An 18,660-nucleotide genomic window follows, 5' to 3' on the forward strand; every position below is an offset into this window, starting at 1 on the left:
ATGATGATATATCTTAGTTTCAAAGCCACGTGATTCAACAATGTTGGAGCAGAAAGGGCATGAGAATAGTATTTGGCGCTGTTCATTAAAAGGGAACAAAGAGCTTCACAATCTTTGTTAGGTTTTCAGAGTTTTAACGGTATTAACCTTCAAGGAAGGTACATGTAATTTATAGAATAAAATAAGGGATCAAGTCAGTTTATAAAATAGAGGGGGTGTATGTGACATTTTAACAAAACTTAAGGGAGCTTAATGCAATTTACCCTAGTATTAATTAAGGGTATGTTTAAAAGAATTAATAATAAATGTATATAGTACTCCCTCCGTCTCTAAATAATGGTCGTTTAAGGTTAGTGCACAATTATTAAGAAAATGATTAATTGTGTTGATTTTGATGGTAAAATTAGTATCATTTATTAAAACACCCTTATTAATTGTAGTTAGTGGAGTAGTTAAGTTTGATGAAATTCAATAAATGAGGGTATAATAAAGGAAAAAAATAATAAATGTTGCATTGGTATTCTAAAGTGACAATTATTTTGAGAAAAAGAAAAATGGTAGAAACAATTATTATGCGATGGAGGGAGTAATTTAAAAAAAGAAATATATATTTAGAGACAAATTTCTAATAAAAATGTATTGAGACGAAAGGACTAATTTTTATACATGAAGTTCCAAAAAAAAGTTCATTAAAAAATGACACACTTCGGTCACGTTCCTTCCTAATTTTGAGCGGAAGTACATATTTGGGTGCCCACAAAAATAATTTTTCCTGACCTCATCATATGTGATGTGATCCAAAAATCTTTTCTTACCTCATCATATGTGATCCAAAAGATCAAAAAAGAAAAGCTGGTGGCCGAATTCAATGGCATTTAAAACGGGAGACAAAGGTGATTATTGTGCATTTATACTTAGTACCCTCTTATCAGCCTATCCCGCGTTTAAAGGAAATTGTTGTTCACACATAGTATAGGGCTAAAAAAAAATACCAGTAAAAAATCAAAATATGCCTTTGGCAATTAACTGTTGCGGAAGTTAACCGGCATTAGTTAACTACCGCGGACCTTCGGCAGTTATCTGTTGCCGGAACTTCAAACCTCATTTTTTTAAAATTGAAATTAAATGCAAATTAATTTGTTTTTTCTCTCATTTTCTCCATGACAAATAATCAATGAAATTAAATGCAAATTAAGTATAACAAAATCAAATATATTTTTTGGATATTTGAAATTAATTTGCATTTAATTTCACTTTAGAAAAAATGATTTTTTGAAATAACATAATTACGTATAACAAAAGTTTGTCTTTTTTGTTTATAATTTGAGATAAAGAAAATGAGATTTTGCTGCTTATAATTTGAAATGGAGAGAGTTTATACGTAACAATAATCGAACTGTATATTAATGAAATTATAATATTAATTAATTTTATTTAATTTTTTGAAGAAAAAGAAATTAAACTTTAATTATCAAACTACTGATCAATCTAATAGAGTCTATATTAAACACCCTATCAATTACTATTTTCTTTGATTAATTTTTGTGCTTGTATTTGAGTCCATAAGATGGAGGGGTTAGCAGCTAAAGGTGTTGGGCGTAAAATGCAAGCTTATGCATTAAATATCAAAATTCAATTGTTGCGGTTTTGATCATCATTGTTGCGATTTTCTCCAAGCAAGTCATTCAACCCAATTACAACCCCAAAATCAAGTAAGTCTTTATTATCCTGTTGCATGACTTTTTTTATTGAATTGTTATATTTTTTTTGGTTAAATTGTCACATATTTAGGTTTTTATAATTTTTTTATTTGATTGAATTGTTAGATGTTGATTAGAGTATAATTGATTGAAATGTGGTAGAAATTGTTAGATGTTTGAAATTGTTAGAAATTGCGAAATTATGGTAGAATTTTTACGATTAGAGTAGGTATGATCATTAATTTTTGCATTGTGTAGATATGTCTCAGAAACAAGGTGATGCTCAATTGAAAAGGGAGGGTGAGAAGAAGAAAGCAAAAATCACTGTGACATGGCACTGCATCGAATGCCTGGATTTGTAAAAAAATAAAAAGAGCAATTCGAAGGCGACGGTGTACAATCAGTACAGGTTGAGGGGGAGAGGAATGACATGTTATTTCGGTCCACAAACAAAAGCAAGTTATTTTGAAAATTATGAACGATGTTCTTTTATGTAATTTTGATTTTGATTAAAACTAAAAATATATAAATGTTTGTTACTTTCAAGTTATAAAAAGTCAAATTAACCATGATTATCTATTTCAATAACACCGACAATAATACAATATAACAAAAAAAAAATATAAATTGCTTTTTTAATAACACCAACAACAATTTTATTATAGAAAAAGTTATTTAAGGGTATAATTGGAATGATGAAAAAGTAAGGATAAATTTACTAATCTAGTTTGTTACGTTTTTTAAATGATAAAGCATATATATATATATATATATATATATATAGACACACACACACACACACACACACACACACATACATTTGTTTTAACATTTAAATTTATTTTTATCTATTTGTAACATGTGTTATTTATATTGAAAATTGAGGGTATTTTTGGAAAGAAAAATCCAACCCAAGGTGTTGAAAGCACTGACAATTTATGTGGTTATTATTGTACCGTATTTTATATAAATATATGTCTCTAGTTAATAAACAATTTATTTTATCTTTAAATTAGTTTTATTCCGATATTTTTTCTTGTATCTACTCCTATCAAGTGAACCATGTCTCAGGATGAAAAAGTTGAAACTCATATCCGATACTCCGACTTCAAGAGGATGATTAATGTTTTTTTATTTATTGATGTGAAATATGTTGGCGAAAATCCGTAATGTTGCACTTGTATTGAATTTCATTTTTGATGTATTGTGAAGGTAATGTCAAATTCTTGTGTAATTTAGTTCAATTATGAATGATTATCTAATGATACGGCTTATGATTGAGTTTTAGTTTGTCGTTAATGCAAATTGTGTTTATAAATTACAGGTCATTTGTCGTTAATGCAAATAGTATATAGGTAATAAATAATAAATACTACCTGCATGCATATTAGAACTCAACGGTAATTGCCGTTGGAAGCGAGCGGGGTATCAGTGAATAATTTCTTAAGTTCTAAGAGTAATTTACTCTGCGAAAAAAAGAGAGTACTCCCTCCGTCCCTTAATGTAATCATCCATTTGATTTTATTTTTTTCCCTAAATGTAACCCCCTTTTCAAATTACTAGATGCATTTATTACTTTTTTCCTAAACATACCCCTAATTAATACTACTAACTTGTCTTGAAATATGAATAGTCAAATTTAATACATATACAGACAAAGGACAATTTGGTAATATTAATACACAAAACAGACACATTAATTACACTGTCAACTTTTCTTAAGAAATGTGAAAAATGCAAAGAGGGGTTACATTAAAGGACGGAGGGAGTAATTTTCTCTTGTTCTTATCCCTTTCACATGTGGTCCTCCTTTTCACCTCAGAGCCGTACCCTTCACTTATTAGATAAAGGTGTGAGTGAGTGCATGGAAAAATCTACAGCACTATCACTGAGTCCATAATATATAAGGAAATGTTAACTTGTGCTCTTGTGGCATAAATTAAGAAGGTAAATGTAGAAAGTTTTTTTTGAAACTTGCACATTCAATGTCTTAAATGTTGCAAAAGTTATACTTTCAATATAAAATTTATTTTTAATTTCCCTTTTAAGCTCCTTAACTTGTGCCCTAAGGGCACAAGTTAACATGACCCTAACATATAATCCGCATTTTGATTCATAATTTCGTAAATTTGCAAGATCAATATCTCTCAACCGTTAGTATATTGAATGATTGATATCACATGTGATCCAAAGGATCAAAAAAGAAAAGCTGGTGGCCGAATTCAATGGCATTTAAAACGGGAGACAAAGGTGATCATTGTGCATTTATATCTTGGACCCTCTTATCAGCCTATCTCGCGTTTAAAGAAAATTGTTGTTCCCACGTAGTATAGGGCTAAAAAAATCCCAATAAAATATCGAAATACCCATTTGTGAGTTAACTGTTGCGAAGTTAACCGACGGTAGTTAACTACCGCGGAACTTCGGCATTTAACTACTGCAGAACTTCAAACATCATTTTTTTCAAAGTGAAATTAAATGCAAATTAATTTCTTTTTCCTCTCATTTTTCTCCATAACAAATAATCAATGAAATTAAATACAAATTAAGTATAACAAAATTAAATACTCCTTCCGATCTTATTTACAAAAAACATTTGGAAGAAAAATAAATTAAACTTTAATTATCAAACTCCTGATCAATCTAATAGAGTTTATATTAAACACCCTATCAATTACTACTTTTCTTTATTTAATTTTTGTGCTTGTATTTGAGTCCATAAGATGGAGGGGTTAGCAGCTAAAGGTGTTGGGCTCACAATGCAAGCTTATGCATTAAATATCAAAATGCAAGCTTTACGACACTTAAGTGCCGATGGAGTTTTTTTTTTTAAATTGCAACGACAGTTAACTGCCGATGGAATCTCGGTAGTTAACTGTCGCTAGTTCATATCATCGGCAATTAACTACTGAAGGGTCATTTTGGTCATTTATGAGTGTGTTTTAGCCTTATTTAAAGTGTGAACAACAATTTTCACGTTTGAATTTGAACTCTTCTGAATTGATTGATCTAATAAAATGGGTCCATGAAGTTGGAAAATTGCTCTTCTCTCATCGAGAATTGCTCACTCCCAACCAAACTTCCCAAAATACCCATTGCATGATTTAATTCACGTAGTTGTTAAACTCAATGTGACTTAAGTCATGCTCGATTTCAACGTAAATTAATTCACGTTGGATTTTGTTATAAAAACATAATAGAACCATAGGAATTTCCAAAACTCCATTGTTGCGGTTTTGATCATCATTGTTGCGATTTTCTCCAAGCAAGTCATTCAACACCAATTACAACCCCAAAATCAGGTAAGTCTTTATTATCTTATTGCATTGACTTTTTTTATTGAATTTTTATATTTTCTTTGGATAAATTGTCACATATTTAGGTTTTTATGATTTGATTGATTTGTTAGTTGTTGATTAGAGTGGAAAATGTTGATTAGAGTAGAATTGATTGAAATGTGGTAGATGTTTGAAATTGTTAGAAATTGTCAAATTATGGTAGAATTTTTAGGATTAGAGTAGGCTTGACCATTGATTTTTGCATTGTGTAGATATGTCTCAAAAACAAGGTGATACTCAATTTAAAAAGGAGGGTCAGAAGAAGAAAGCAAAAATCACTGTGACATGGCATGACATTGAATGCCTGGATTTGTAAAAAAAAAAAAAGCAATTCGAAGGTGACGGTGTACAATCACTACAGTCTGAAGAGGAGCGGAATGACATGTTATTTTGATCCATAAACAAAAGCAGGTGCCCTATGAACTGTCGAGGACAACCCAATTGACTTAAGTTACGATGGAGATGATTAAATGTAAAGGCTTGTAATGTCTTATTTTTTTTTTGGATGTTTTTTTCTTTTATGTTTTTGGATATGTTGTGCATTTTGGTATTGAATAAATTTGTATAAAATTGCACAAGTACACGAAATCAATTAAAAAATATACAACTTTATTTAGTTTTAATTTCATCTACGTTACATTACATTCTCCCTAAATATGTGGTATCATCATGATGTTGGGTTTAATTCTTGAAAGTTTGCTCAAAAAATTGGTATTAAAGTGTCTTATACTTAGTGTAAAAATTTGCACGTCTCTTTGAAAACTCAAAAGAATGAAGAGAACACAACACATGTATTCTACCGAATCAACTATATAAGTTCTCATATCGAATTCCCTCATATAAGATGAGTCACGACAAAAAGGAATGCATTCCAATACATTATTTTGAATTTAATCATATTACTCTACCAACTGACAAGTTTCAATTGACAGAGGAGCACGATCAAACACAAAACAACATCATAGAAGTGCATTCCCTTTTGTGACACTCATCTTATACGAATGAATTTGATGTGAAAACCTATATTGCTGAGTAGGTTGAATACATGTTTCTCTTCATTCTTGTGTGTTTTAAAATAGACATGCAAACCTTTACGCTAAGTATAAGACACTTTAATACCAACATTCTCAGCAACCTAACATATAAACATAAAATGTTAATGGTGTTTGATAATGAAAACTTACTTGTTATTGGAGTGTTGATTGATTTGAACTTGAAGACATTGGGTTTGGATGATTTGAGAGTTTTTAGAGATTTGAGATGAGAAATGAGGAAGAATGAAGAGATAAGTTGTTGTCTTATATTTATGAAGGGACGCCACGTGAATTAACTCACACTGGATTAACTCACACTGGATACATAGGTTGTATTACAGGGTGACATAAGTTACATTGAGTTTAACATCTGTGTGACTCAAGTCAAGTCACGTGGGAGGTATTTTGGGAAGTTCAGTTGGAGTCAGCAATTTCTGTTATAAGAAGAAAAATTTCTATGAAGCTGGAACTTGGAAAGATTACCATGTACCACAATCTGTATGAGTGACCCATATTGGTGGACGAAATCCGTTAATCCATTGATTCTCAGGGCATATCAACCCATTAGTAATTATTTGTAAGAATATTTTTTTAATGTTAACCTATTGAATCTCAGAGAAAAGTGATCGATATTACCAGACATGGCATAATTGCAAACTTGCATGAAAACTTTATTTGTAAGAATATATTTTTAGTGTTAACCTATTGATTCTCAAAGAAAAGTGATTGATATTGCCAGACATGGCATAATTGTAGGTTTATATTTTTTTAATGTTAACCTATTTTTTTAGTGTTAACCCACGAAAACTTTATACCCTCCCAAAAATAATGGCAGAATTGCATATAAAGAAAAGTGATTGATATTACCAGACATATGTCACATTGTTGCAACTTGTTACAATAGAGTTATAATTTTGTTGACAAATCCCATAATCATTATATGTGATACTTTTTCCCAATCAGAGGTAGTCCACCACTTAACCCACATGTCTACATCATGTGGCATGACTTAATTCCTGATCATTTTATTCATGTTCATTTGAAAGATGGTTGTCCAATACCACCATCATGTACAGAGCGGACGCTACACAAGATTGGTGAGGCTGAGAAATGAGAATTTAAGTTTTTGGATACACATGATTTGTTTCTAGACCTCGTGGCTAAAGTAGAGAAACCGTCAAAAAAAGAATCAAATCAACTCAACCCAATTTTGTGTGATACTTCAAGAGAAAATGAAGAATTTGAAGTTCTTCAAGAGGATGAAGATGAAGTTTCACTAAATAGGCTATGACACTTTTTTGTTGGTGTTCATATAATGTCATTTTGTTGGCCAATATATAACTAACATATATAAATTATATAAATATATGATTTTTCCATTAAAGAAAAAAAAACTAAATATATGGCTTTTATGCGGTGGTGAAGCACCGACAATTTATGTGGTTATTATTGTACCGTATTTTATATAAATATATGTCTCCAGTTAATCAACAATTTATTTTATCTTTAATTTAGTTTTATTATGATATTTGCTCTTGTATCTACTTCTGCCTAGTGAATCATGTCTCGGGATGAAAAAGTTGAAACCCATGTCCGATACTCCGACTTCAAGAGGACGATTAATGTTTTTTTATTTATTGCTGTGAATATTTTTTCGTTGAGATGTAGCCTAACTCTCACGGTGGTGCGATCGTCACAAGAAATCGTCGGCATCCTCTGTCACGATATGCTTGCTGTTCCGTAGCAGATCTCGTCGTTCTGCTGTGTTGGAACAAAATGTGTTTAACAATGAACCTTAAAGAGTTTTGATTATAACAAGGTATCAAAAATTGTAAATTGGACTAGCTAATATTTGTTCAAGTGTACAGGACCATAGTTATAAATTTACATCATATAAAGGTTCTGAAGAACAAAAGGAGAGCTAAGGAATTAAGAAAAGGAAGCTTGAAAGCATATGAAGAAAAGTGCATCTGAATTCAAAAGTGCATCTGAAGACAAAACTGCTCCTGAAGAATGATGAAGTCATCAGAAGCTGAAAGTCATCAGAAACGGATAGTTCAGAAGCAACTTTATCAGAAGCTGAAGCTCATCAGAAGCTGATTATCACCACAAGCTGAAAATTCAAGGATCAACACTTCACAAGCTGTCTATTGGATTCGAAAACACTGCTGAAGACTAGTGAAAATTTGCAACGGTCATTTTGGTGAAGATTTGAAGGATTTGGAAGCTTATCTTCAAAAAGCGTTGACATTGTACTTTGTACGAACTGTACAACCACCTTCTCCACTACTCTGTTTTGTGTCCACGCTACATGACAAGAAAACAGCTCCAGAATAATAGTTATGCCTGCAAAGATGTTCCTTCACAATGGGAATGGATTTCAAATTGGTTCTTCGTAGGACAACAACCAAATCAGGCAAAAGATCATTGGTGAAAGATCAAGCTTCAACAACGACTCTTTGATGTGCTGGCAATTTAACAACGTCTCTTTCACACCTCTATATAAAGGAGTGAAGACTTAGAGATTTGGCAATGTTGAACGAAAGACTCTCAACATTTTTACAAGTGCCAAACCTCTTCTGAAATTGTTCTGCATTCACTTAGAATTTCTGTTTCTCAAGTTCTAGTCTTAGAAATTCTTAAGTCTTAGAGTCTGTATCTGATTGTATTGTGAGCACCTCTGATTGTATATCAAGTGTTCAATCTCAAACATTTTTCTTTGTAATCTTGTTTGTTTAGAAGTCTCTTGCAGTTGTGCTTGAGCATAGAAGTATCTTGATTGTGTTCTTGAGAATAGGAAGACTCTTGCGAAGTGTGCTTGAGCAAAGGAAGTCTCTTGCTGTGTGCTTGAGCAATTGTAATCAGATATTACATTCTAGTGAAATCTCCTTGGAAGTGCAAGGGGGACTGGACTACTTCCGGATTGTGGAAGGAACTAGGATAATTGCTTTCTGTCTTTCTTCTCTCGCTCTGTTTTATTCCGCTGCGTTCAGATTCTGATTATAACTTCAGAAGCTGCTTCACAAGCTTCTGACCAGTGTGTTCAGTTTAGGAGAAACGAAGAATTTTTCAAAACACAATTCAACCCCCTTCTTGTGTTTTTTCTCACCTTCAATTGGTATCAGAGCACTGGTTCTGTTGATAACACCTAACAGTGTAACAGTCCAAGATCTGAGAAAAACATGTCTGGTCAATCTCCTATTCCTACTGGATCTGGTGATACTAGCTATAATAATGCCTCACATGATTATAGTGACAGTAAAAAATCCAGTGTTGGAAAGATTCCAAAATTCAACGGAGATGCTGAAGAATTTTCTTGGTGGAAAACAAACTTCTATGGTTATATCATGAGTTTAGATGAAGAACTATGGGATATACTAGAAGAAGGTGTTGGTGACTTAGTTCTTGATGAAGAAGGAGCTGCTGTTGACAGAAAGAAACATACTCATGAGTTGAAGAAACTCTACAAGAAGCATCATATTATCAGAGGAGCACTTGTCACTGCTATTCCAAAAGCAGAGTACATGAAGATGAGTGACAAGTCCACTGCTAAAGCTATGTTTGCTTCTCTCTGTTCAAACTATGAAGGCAGCAAGAAGGTTAAAGAAGGAAAGACTCTCATGCTTGTACATCAGTATGAGTTATTCAAGATGAAGGATGATGAAACTATTGAGGAGATGTACTCAAGGTTTCAAACCTTAGTCTCTGGGCTACAAATCCTGAAGAAGAGTCATGTTGCTTCTGACCACGTGAGCAAGATACTCAAAAGCTTGCCTGCTAGATGGAGACCAAAGGTGACTGCCATTGAGAAAGCTAAAGATTTAAACACTTTAAGTGTTGAAGATCTTGTTAGTTCTCTCAAAGTTCATGAGTTAAGTCTTAATGAACATAAGTCTACTAAGAAGAGTAAATCAATAGCTCTTCCATCCAAAGACAAGTCATCAAAGGCCCTCAAAGTAGTTGAATCTGAAGAAGAAGAACCATCTGGTTCAGACTCTGAAGAGGACGCTGCTGAAATGGCCATGCTCTCCAACATACTTAAGTATCTGGCTAAGAAGAACAGGAAGTTTCTGACTAGAAGGAGTAACTTTAGAAGCTCAAGGAAAGAAGATCAGAAGGGATGCTTCGACTGTAAGAAGCCTGGTCATTTCATTGCTGATTGCCCTGATCTTCAGAAGGAAAAGTCAAAGGACAAGTCAAAGAAGTCATCATTCAAACCAAGCAAATTCAAGAAGCAGATTAAGCAGAGTTTAATGGCAACCTGGGATGATTTAGGAAGTGAATCTGGATCTGACAAAGAGGAAGCTGATGAAGACGCAAAGGTAGTTGTTGGATTAGTAGCTACAGCAACTTCAGAAGCAGGATCAGATTCAGACTCAGAAGATGAAAATGAGGTATACTATAAAATTCCCAGAGATGAACTTGTTGAGTCACTTAAAGAACTTCTTACACATTTTGAAGTAAGAACCAATGAGTTGAAGGATTTAAAAGAAAAATATGTTGATTTGGTAAAACAGCAAAAATCAACTCTATTGGATCTGAAAGCTTCTGAACAAGGACTTAGGGGTTTTGACTTCACGTGTAAAACTTATGAAGATCAGCTCAGGTTCTTATGTCAGAAGCTACAAGAAAGTGTAATGAAAAACCTTTAAGCAACCATGAAATTGCTCTTGAAGATTTTATTATATCTGGCATAGACAGAAGCAGAGTGGCTCCTATGATTTATAGCATTTACAAGAACAATGGCAGAGGAATTGGTTTTCCAGAAGTGAAACTTGAGAAAACCAATCTAAAATCCTGTTGTGAATGCATCAAGGAAGGTCAGAAAACAGTTTTTGTACCTGAAGGTGCTGAGTTGGAAACTGTTGTTCAATCAGAACCTGATGCTTCTAGCTCTAAGGCTAAGATTATTTCAAAGCCAAAGAACTCTAAGCCAAAGGCCATGATCAAATCTGATTCCAAGACTTCAAAGATCAGGATCCTGAAAAGATCAGAACCTGTTCCTCAGAGTCTGGTGAAACCAAAATCTGAGGTTCTGAAGTCTAAGTTTTAGAAGATGACAGTTACTGCTTCTGAAGTACCAAAACCTAAGGTGATGGTTAATCATAAGCAACCCAACTCACAGCACAAGGTACAGGAAGTGAAGAGTCAAGCCTCAAGTACTAACCTTCCAGGACCCATAGGACAATGGGTACCTAAATCTAAAAATGTCAATAATGCAGGTATGTCTAAGAGCAGTGCCAAAGCAAAAATTGTGATACCTAGACAACGGTTACTCAAGACACATGACAGGAGAGAAGTCCAGTTTACTCAGCTTAACAATGAAGGAAGGAGGAAGTGTGAGATTTGGAGGCAACCAGTCTGGCAAAATCATAGGTACAGGAACTATTGGTAATTCCTATACCTCTATTAATAATGTATGGTTGGTAGATGGTCTTGAACATAACCTTTTGAGCATTAGTCAATTTTGTGATAATGGTTATGATGTGTTATTTGAGAAAACCAACTGTACTGTAATCAATAAGGAAGACAAATCCATTGTGTTCAAGGAAAAGAGAGTTGATAATGTCTACAAAATCAATTTTTCTGAACTGGCTGATCAGAATGTGATTTGCCTTCTGTCAGTGAATGATAAGAATTGGATGTGGCACATAAGGTTGGGACATGCTAACTGGAGGTTAATCTCTAAGCTTAGTAAGTTACAACTTGTCAAAGACCTACCAGATATTGACTATCATTCAGATGCACTCTATGGTGCATGTCAGAGAGGAAAAATTGTGAAATCATCTTTTAAAACCAAAGACATTGTTTCAACCTCCATACCCTTAGAACTACTCCATATTGATTTATTTGGACCAGTTAGTACTACATCCTTATATGGAAGTAAATATGGATTAGTCATTGTTGATGATTACAGTAGATGGACTTGGGTGAAATTCCTGAAGAGTAAAGATGTTGCTTGTGATGTATTCAGTAGTTTCTGCACTCAAATTCAATCTGAAAAAGAATCAAAGATTTTGAAAGTCAGAAGTGATCATGGTGGAGAGTTTGAAAATGAGCCATTTGAAGCTTTTTGTGAAAAAGATGGAATTGTCCATGAATTCTCTTCTCCTAGAACTCCACAAGAAAACGGGGTTATAGAGAGAAAGAATAGAATTTTACAAGAAATGGCTAGAACCATGATCCATGAAAACAATTTACCAAAACATTTTTGGGCAGAAGCAGTGAATACAACATGTTATGTCCAGAACAGGATCTATATCAGGCCTATTTTGGAGAAAACAACATATGAACTCTTTAAAGGAAGGAAACCCAATATCTCTTACTTTCATCAATTTGGATGTATATGCTACATTCTGAATAACAAGCTCTACCTAAAGAAATTTGATGCCAAGGCCCAAAGAGGAATCTTCTTAGGTTACTCTGAAAGGTCAAAGGCATACAGAGTGTATAATTCAGAAACACTTTGTGTTGAAGAATCTATGCACGTTAGATTTGATGACAAAGAGCTTGAAGATAAAACTTCAAAGTAAGGTGAAAGTTATGCAGAGATACAGGTTCCTGAAGATACTCCAGAACCTGATCAGATAGCTGTATCTGAAGAAAGTCTAGAAGCTGAACCCACATCAGAAGCACAAGATGAAGCTGCTTCTGATGAAGCTCAAGATGGCTCACATCAAGCAGATCCTCCCAGAAACACATTCAAGCATAAGTCTTCACATCCTGAGGAGCTAATCATTGGAAACAAAGAAAGTCTTAAGAGAACAAGATCATACTTCAGACAAGGAGAATCTATGATTGGACTAATCTCAATGATTGAACCTACAACAGTTGATGAAGCACTTTCAGATGATGGATGGATCTTAGCCATGCAAGAAGAGTTGAATCAATTTCAAAGAAATGATGTGTGGGATCTGGTACCCAAACCTCAGCACAAGAACATTATTGGAACAAAATGGGTATTCAGAAACAAGTTGAATGAGCAAGGAGAAGTAACAAGAAACAAAGCAAGACTTGTTGCACAAGGATATAGTCAACAAGAAGGCATTCATTATATTGAAACATTTGCTCTAGTTGCAAGATTGGAAGCAATCAGGTTACTTCTTTCCTATGCAGTTAATCATGGCATAATATTATATCAAATGGATGTCAATAGTGCATTTCTTAATGGTGTCATAGAAGAAGAAATGTATGTCAAGCAACCTCCTGGTTTTGAGGATATTAAATATCCTGATCATGTTTTTAAACTGAAGAAATCACTATATGGCTTGAAACAAGCTCCCAGAGCTTGGTATGATAGACTAAGTAATTTCTTAATCAAGAATGATTTCAAAAGAGGACAGGTTGACACAACACTCTTCAGAAGAACCCTTGGGAAAGATATTCTTGTTGTGCAAATATATGTTGATGATATAATATTTGGTTCTACTAATGCATCTATTTGCAAGGAATTCTCTAAGTTAATGTAGGATGAATTTGAAATGAGCATGATGGGAGGACTGAAGTTCTTCCTTGGCATTCAAATCAATCAATGCAAAGATAGAGTTTATGTTCATCAATCAAAGTATACAAAGGAGCTTCTGAAGAAGTTCAAGCTTGAAGATTGTAAAGTGATAAACACTCCAATCCACCCTATATGCACCTTAAGCAAAGAAGATGAAGGAGCTAAAGTAGATCAGAAGCTGTACAGAGGTATGATATTTTATTCAGTGTATGCTTGTGTGCAAGATTCCAATCAGATCAGAGAGAATCTCATATGACTGCTGTCAAGAGAATCTTCAGGTATTTGAAGGGAACAACTAATCTTGGACTCCTTTATAGGAAATCCTTATATTATAAGCTAATTGGATTCTGTGATGCTGACTATGCTGGTGATAGGATTGAAAGAAAGTCAACCAGTGGCAATTGTCAACTTCTAGGTGATAATCTTATATCCTGGGCTAGTAAAAGACAAACAACTATTGCTATGTCTACAGCAGAAGCAGAATACATTTCAGCTGCAAGTTGTTGTACACAACTACTTTGGATGAAACATCAATTGGAAGACTATCAGATAATTGCTAACAGTATTCCCATTTATTGTGATAATACTGCTGCTATTTGTTTGTCTAAAAATCCAATTTTGCAGTCAAGAGCTAAGCATATTGAAATCAAACACCATTTTATCAGAGATTATGTTCAAAAAGGAATTTTAGATATACAATTCATTGATACTGAGAATCAATGGGCTGATATATTTACTAAGCCTTTAACTGTTGAAAGATTTGATTTTATAAAGAAAAATTTGAACATGCACTTTGTGTCTGATTAAATACTTGCTTGCTCCTGAATATGATTTTAGGTTTTGAAGTCTGTTCAGAAGCTATGGTCCATCAGAAGCTCTTTATTGAGGTTCTGAGGAAAATACGCTTCTGATGATGACGTCAGCATCTGAAGTCTAGAAGCTGGATTTTATGCTTCTGAATAGTGGAGTTAGTGGAAACGCTGGAAGTTACTTTTTGAAGTAACACTAGCCCATTAACTTAGTAGTTACGCTGAGAACTTCTGACGTGGCTTATCTGTACTGGTGTATAACTTAAAAGGGCAATGATGATTTAAAAGCTTTAAAAGTACTTTCACGCGCCCCCAATGTCATTAATGTTATGTTTGTTTGTCTCTTTTGAATTGCAATCGTTTTTACTCTTAACACATTGTTAATTCACACACTACTCACTTCACAACAAACACTTTGCTTTCAAACTTGTTCTTGCGAAGTAAGCGCAATTCTCTCCACCCTAGAACCCTAAAAGTATCTTCTTCATCATCAATCAAATGACATCATCAAGCTTGCAACGAGAAGCTCCAGAATCTACTGCACAAGAGGTCTCTTCCTATGACTTTAGAGGAAGAAGCTTGAAGCTAGAAGAATGGGAGTTAATGGTACAAATAGAAAATCCAGTGGATTTTTCATCTCTAGCCTTCCATGAGTGTTGGATCAGAAGTTACTACAAAGAGCAAGGACTTATGCCATACTTCAAGATGTTGAATGGACCAACATACGAAGCCTTGGTTAGGCACTTCTGGGTGAGAGCGAAACTTTATGACAGAGCTGCGTCCATAGCTGAAGAAAGGCAAAAGGTTTTGCTTTATCCAAGTCTGGAGGGCAAGACAAGAAAAGAAACGAGACTTGAACCATTTACGTGCACACAGATCAGGTCAAGCATCTGTGGAATTCCAATTATCATTGCTGAATGGCAGATAGAAGCTGTACTTGGTGTAGAAGCTTCTGGGAAATATTCAGGAATTGAAATCTCAAGTTCTGAAGAACGCCTCTAGAAGGAAAAAGTCAACCTGGCTATGTACAACTCCAAGCGGGAAGGAAAATATGCTGACCTAAGCACTGAAAAAAGGTTGCTTCTGAAGATTCAGAATGAGAATTTGCTTCCATGTGGTGGAAGTGATAAACCTAATTTGGCACAGAAAGTTTTTCTCCAGCACTTCATCAAGAAGGAAAAGGTGAATGTGCCCAAATACATGTTCAAGTATTTGATTGATTGTCTGAAAAAGAGTCAGTTGCAGGATAGACCCTGGGTACCTTATGGAAGACTCTTATCAGAAATATTTTATCAAGGAGGTGTTTTGGACAGACTAAGCAGTGTTGAAGCCTTCTCAGATAAGCTGCTTGACACTAAGACTGGGACGTTCATAAATGCTCAAACGCTCAAGAATATGAAGCTGATCAGTAATGTCACCAAGCTTGAAATTGACTTGAGTGAATCCAGTGCTAAATCTGATCTGATGAAAGATTTTCCACCCATTTGCAAGAAGGATCCTCTTAATGTGCAGATGTATTTCATCAAAGATCTCTTTGAGGCAACTAACAAGGTCATCAGATTGGAGGATGTACCTGAAGAAATGTATGGTGGTGCTCTGCCACTTGCTAGAGGCAGAAAATCAAAGAAGAAGCTGACTGCAGAAGAGTACTTAGAAGCTGAAATACCTGCAAAGAAAGCAAAAGCTACTTCTGACAAGCTCAAGATTGGTGGTTCTGCAATGCCATCAATTGAAGAAGCTACTACTTTTTTGGTTGCTCCTGATCAACCTTCAATACCAAATAAGAAGAGGAAGCCAGCAAAAAGGAGGATTTTTAAGGAAGCAGAAGCTACTGCTGCTGCTCAGGCTCTTCACCAGGCTCTTAAGCTATCAAAAGAGATTGAAGTTCCTGCATCTAGCCTTATAAATAAAGATGATGCTGCTATTGCTACAGAAGCCTTTCAAGCTGCTAAAGATCTTCAAAATCAAGTCATCTCAGAAGCAGAGGACTTATTGATGATTGCAAACAGAGCTGAAGGTATTCAGAAGGACTCAGATAATAAGCCAGCAGATGTAATCAATGTATCCTCAGATTCCTCATCCATATCCTTATTCTTATCATCATCCTCTGATTCTGATGATGATAAACCCCTAGGACAACGCTACCCAAAACTAGTAAAAATCCATCCAACATCAACCAAGACCAACAAAAAACCCTCTCAGTCAAGCACTTATGAGCCTATTGGTCATATAATTAATGAAAAGTTAGAAGAAATGGTTGAGAGAAGAGACAAAGTCATTGATAGTATTCTCCGTCATCACCCTCAACCTCTCAACATTCAACCCCTCAACATGGTTGTACTAGAAACTGTTGAGCTTAACTCAGAGAAAGCCTCTGAAACAACTTCAGAAGCAGTTGCTTCTGAGAAGATTGTTTCAAATAGCCCCCAACAACAAATACCAGAACCACACAAGCCCTCATCACCCCAACAACAACAATCACCCAAAGTTGATAGTAACCCACAACCCAACATTCAAACAGAGCAAACATCACCCCAACAACCACCAACCAACACTGAAGCTGAATCCCAACCAAACCCACAACCAGAACAAGCTTTACCCCAACCTATTCCAATGGATATTGACAATCATCAAGTCAATTTCCTAGCCTCAACTTCATCTGTACACATCGCTTCTAACCAACCATCTTCCTCAACCAAATCTGAACAACTCACCATTCCAGAGTCTGACCTTGTTCAAAACCTATCCTTTAGTGCGTCTGACCAATCCTCAGACTTAGAAATCCTTGAACAACCACCCCTAGACATCCTGGAATCTGAATACGTTGAATCTGAGCTACTCAAGATAAGTTCAGATATGCAAGATCTGATTCAGCTCAGAAGACTGCTTGACTTGCCAATAGCCTATGAGGAAGAATGGGCATCTTTGAAGAAAAGAGCTACTGATCTGATAGAAGCAGTGAGCAACAAGTGCATCAGGACTAAAGCTGCAACTGTCAGGAGATTCTTCAAGATCTCTCAGTCAGCTAAAAGAGCTAGAGGTCCCAAGCTGCTTCTGACTAATGAGCCTTTCTACTCAGAAGCAGACTATGTGACAAGGGAAGCACGGATGTTCAAGCTGCTAAAGCAGAAGCTAGCAAGGCAACAGGAGGAATATAAGGCAAGGGAAGATGCTCTTGTTCAGAGTCAACGAGCACTTGAAGAGATAGTGAAGAAGCAAGCAGAACAAATGGAGAAGATGATGAACATGATGCAACAACAACAACAAACCAAACCTTAGTTGCACACCCTAGTGTTTATTTCTTTTGTTGTTTGTTTAAGTTGTTTCAGTTCTTGCTTCTGAACATCTCATACTTTATATTTCTTACTGTTTCTGAACTTTGACTGCTTAGTTGGTTCTGATTCATAATGCCTTGATATTTTGTTCATATACATATACATTACTCTGAATTACTCTTTATTTATGTTTTGATTATATTTTGTTAAGATTATAGGTTCTGTTTGTAGTTATACTCTCTTCATGTCTGAGTTTTTCTCAATATCTTTTTGTCTTTATTGCTTATTTGCTTTTTGCTAATGACAAAAGGGGGAGTATATGTGATAGTATTTAAAGGCTCTGAGCCCCATTAATGTTATTTGAAAATTATTTTGAAAAACTTCTATCATTTTTTACCTGAAAGGTATAAGCTATGAAAAAAGAAGGAGTATCAAATTTCAAATAAAATTAAATGGACCACTCTTCTTATCTATAATCTTCTTCTCAATTAATTGTTTAAAGCTCAGATATTATTGCGCGCTAAATGAATTTAATTAACCTGATAGAACTTAGGGGGAGCTTACAAACCTCACCTTAAAGACTAGCAGACTCAGGGGGAGTTAGAGCTTACAAACCTCAGACTCTGAGCTTACAAACCTCATAACCCCAAAGTCAACTTGTTAATTAGATTAAAAACAATTGATCAATTTTTAAATACTATTGTTTGTCATCATCAAAAAGGGGGAGATTGTTGGAACAAAATGTGTTTAACAATGACCTTTAAAGAGTTTTGATGATAACAAGGTATTAAAAATTGTAAATTGGACTAGCTAATATTTGTTCAAGTGTACAGGACCATAGTTATAAATTTACATCATATAAAGGTTTTGAAGAACAAAAAGAGAGCTAAGAAATCAAGAAAAGGAAGCTTGAAAGCATCTGAAGAAAAGTGCATCTGAATGCGAAAGTACATCTGAAGACAAAAGTGCTCCTGAAGAATGATGAAGTCATTAGAAGCTG

At 34.6% G+C, this 18,660-nt stretch overlaps 1 protein-coding gene and 1 long non-coding RNA gene across 2 annotated transcripts; both read left to right on the top strand.

Moving 5' to 3' along the window:
• Window positions 1-703: 703 nt before the first annotated feature.
• On the top strand, window positions 704-2,073 carry LOC146907370 (uncharacterized). Its single transcript, XR_015019707.1, has 2 exons — window positions 704-1,712; window positions 1,959-2,073. It is a non-coding gene; the product is annotated as an uncharacterized LOC146907370 (long non-coding RNA).
• A 12,810-nt stretch (window positions 2,074-14,883) lies between these two features.
• LOC146907371 (uncharacterized) lies at window positions 14,884-15,387 on the top strand. Its single transcript, XM_085729093.1, has one exon. It carries the CDS (start codon window positions 14,884-14,886, stop codon window positions 15,385-15,387), a length of 504 nt encoding a protein of 167 aa, XP_085585219.1.
• Window positions 15,388-18,660: the final 3,273 nt, after the last annotated feature.

Source organism: Medicago sativa, chromosome 7, assembly GCF_051527215.1.
Source record: "Medicago sativa cultivar Bolivia chromosome 7, Bolivia_mono, whole genome shotgun sequence".
NCBI classification, from domain to species: domain Eukaryota; kingdom Viridiplantae; phylum Streptophyta; class Magnoliopsida; order Fabales; family Fabaceae; genus Medicago; species Medicago sativa.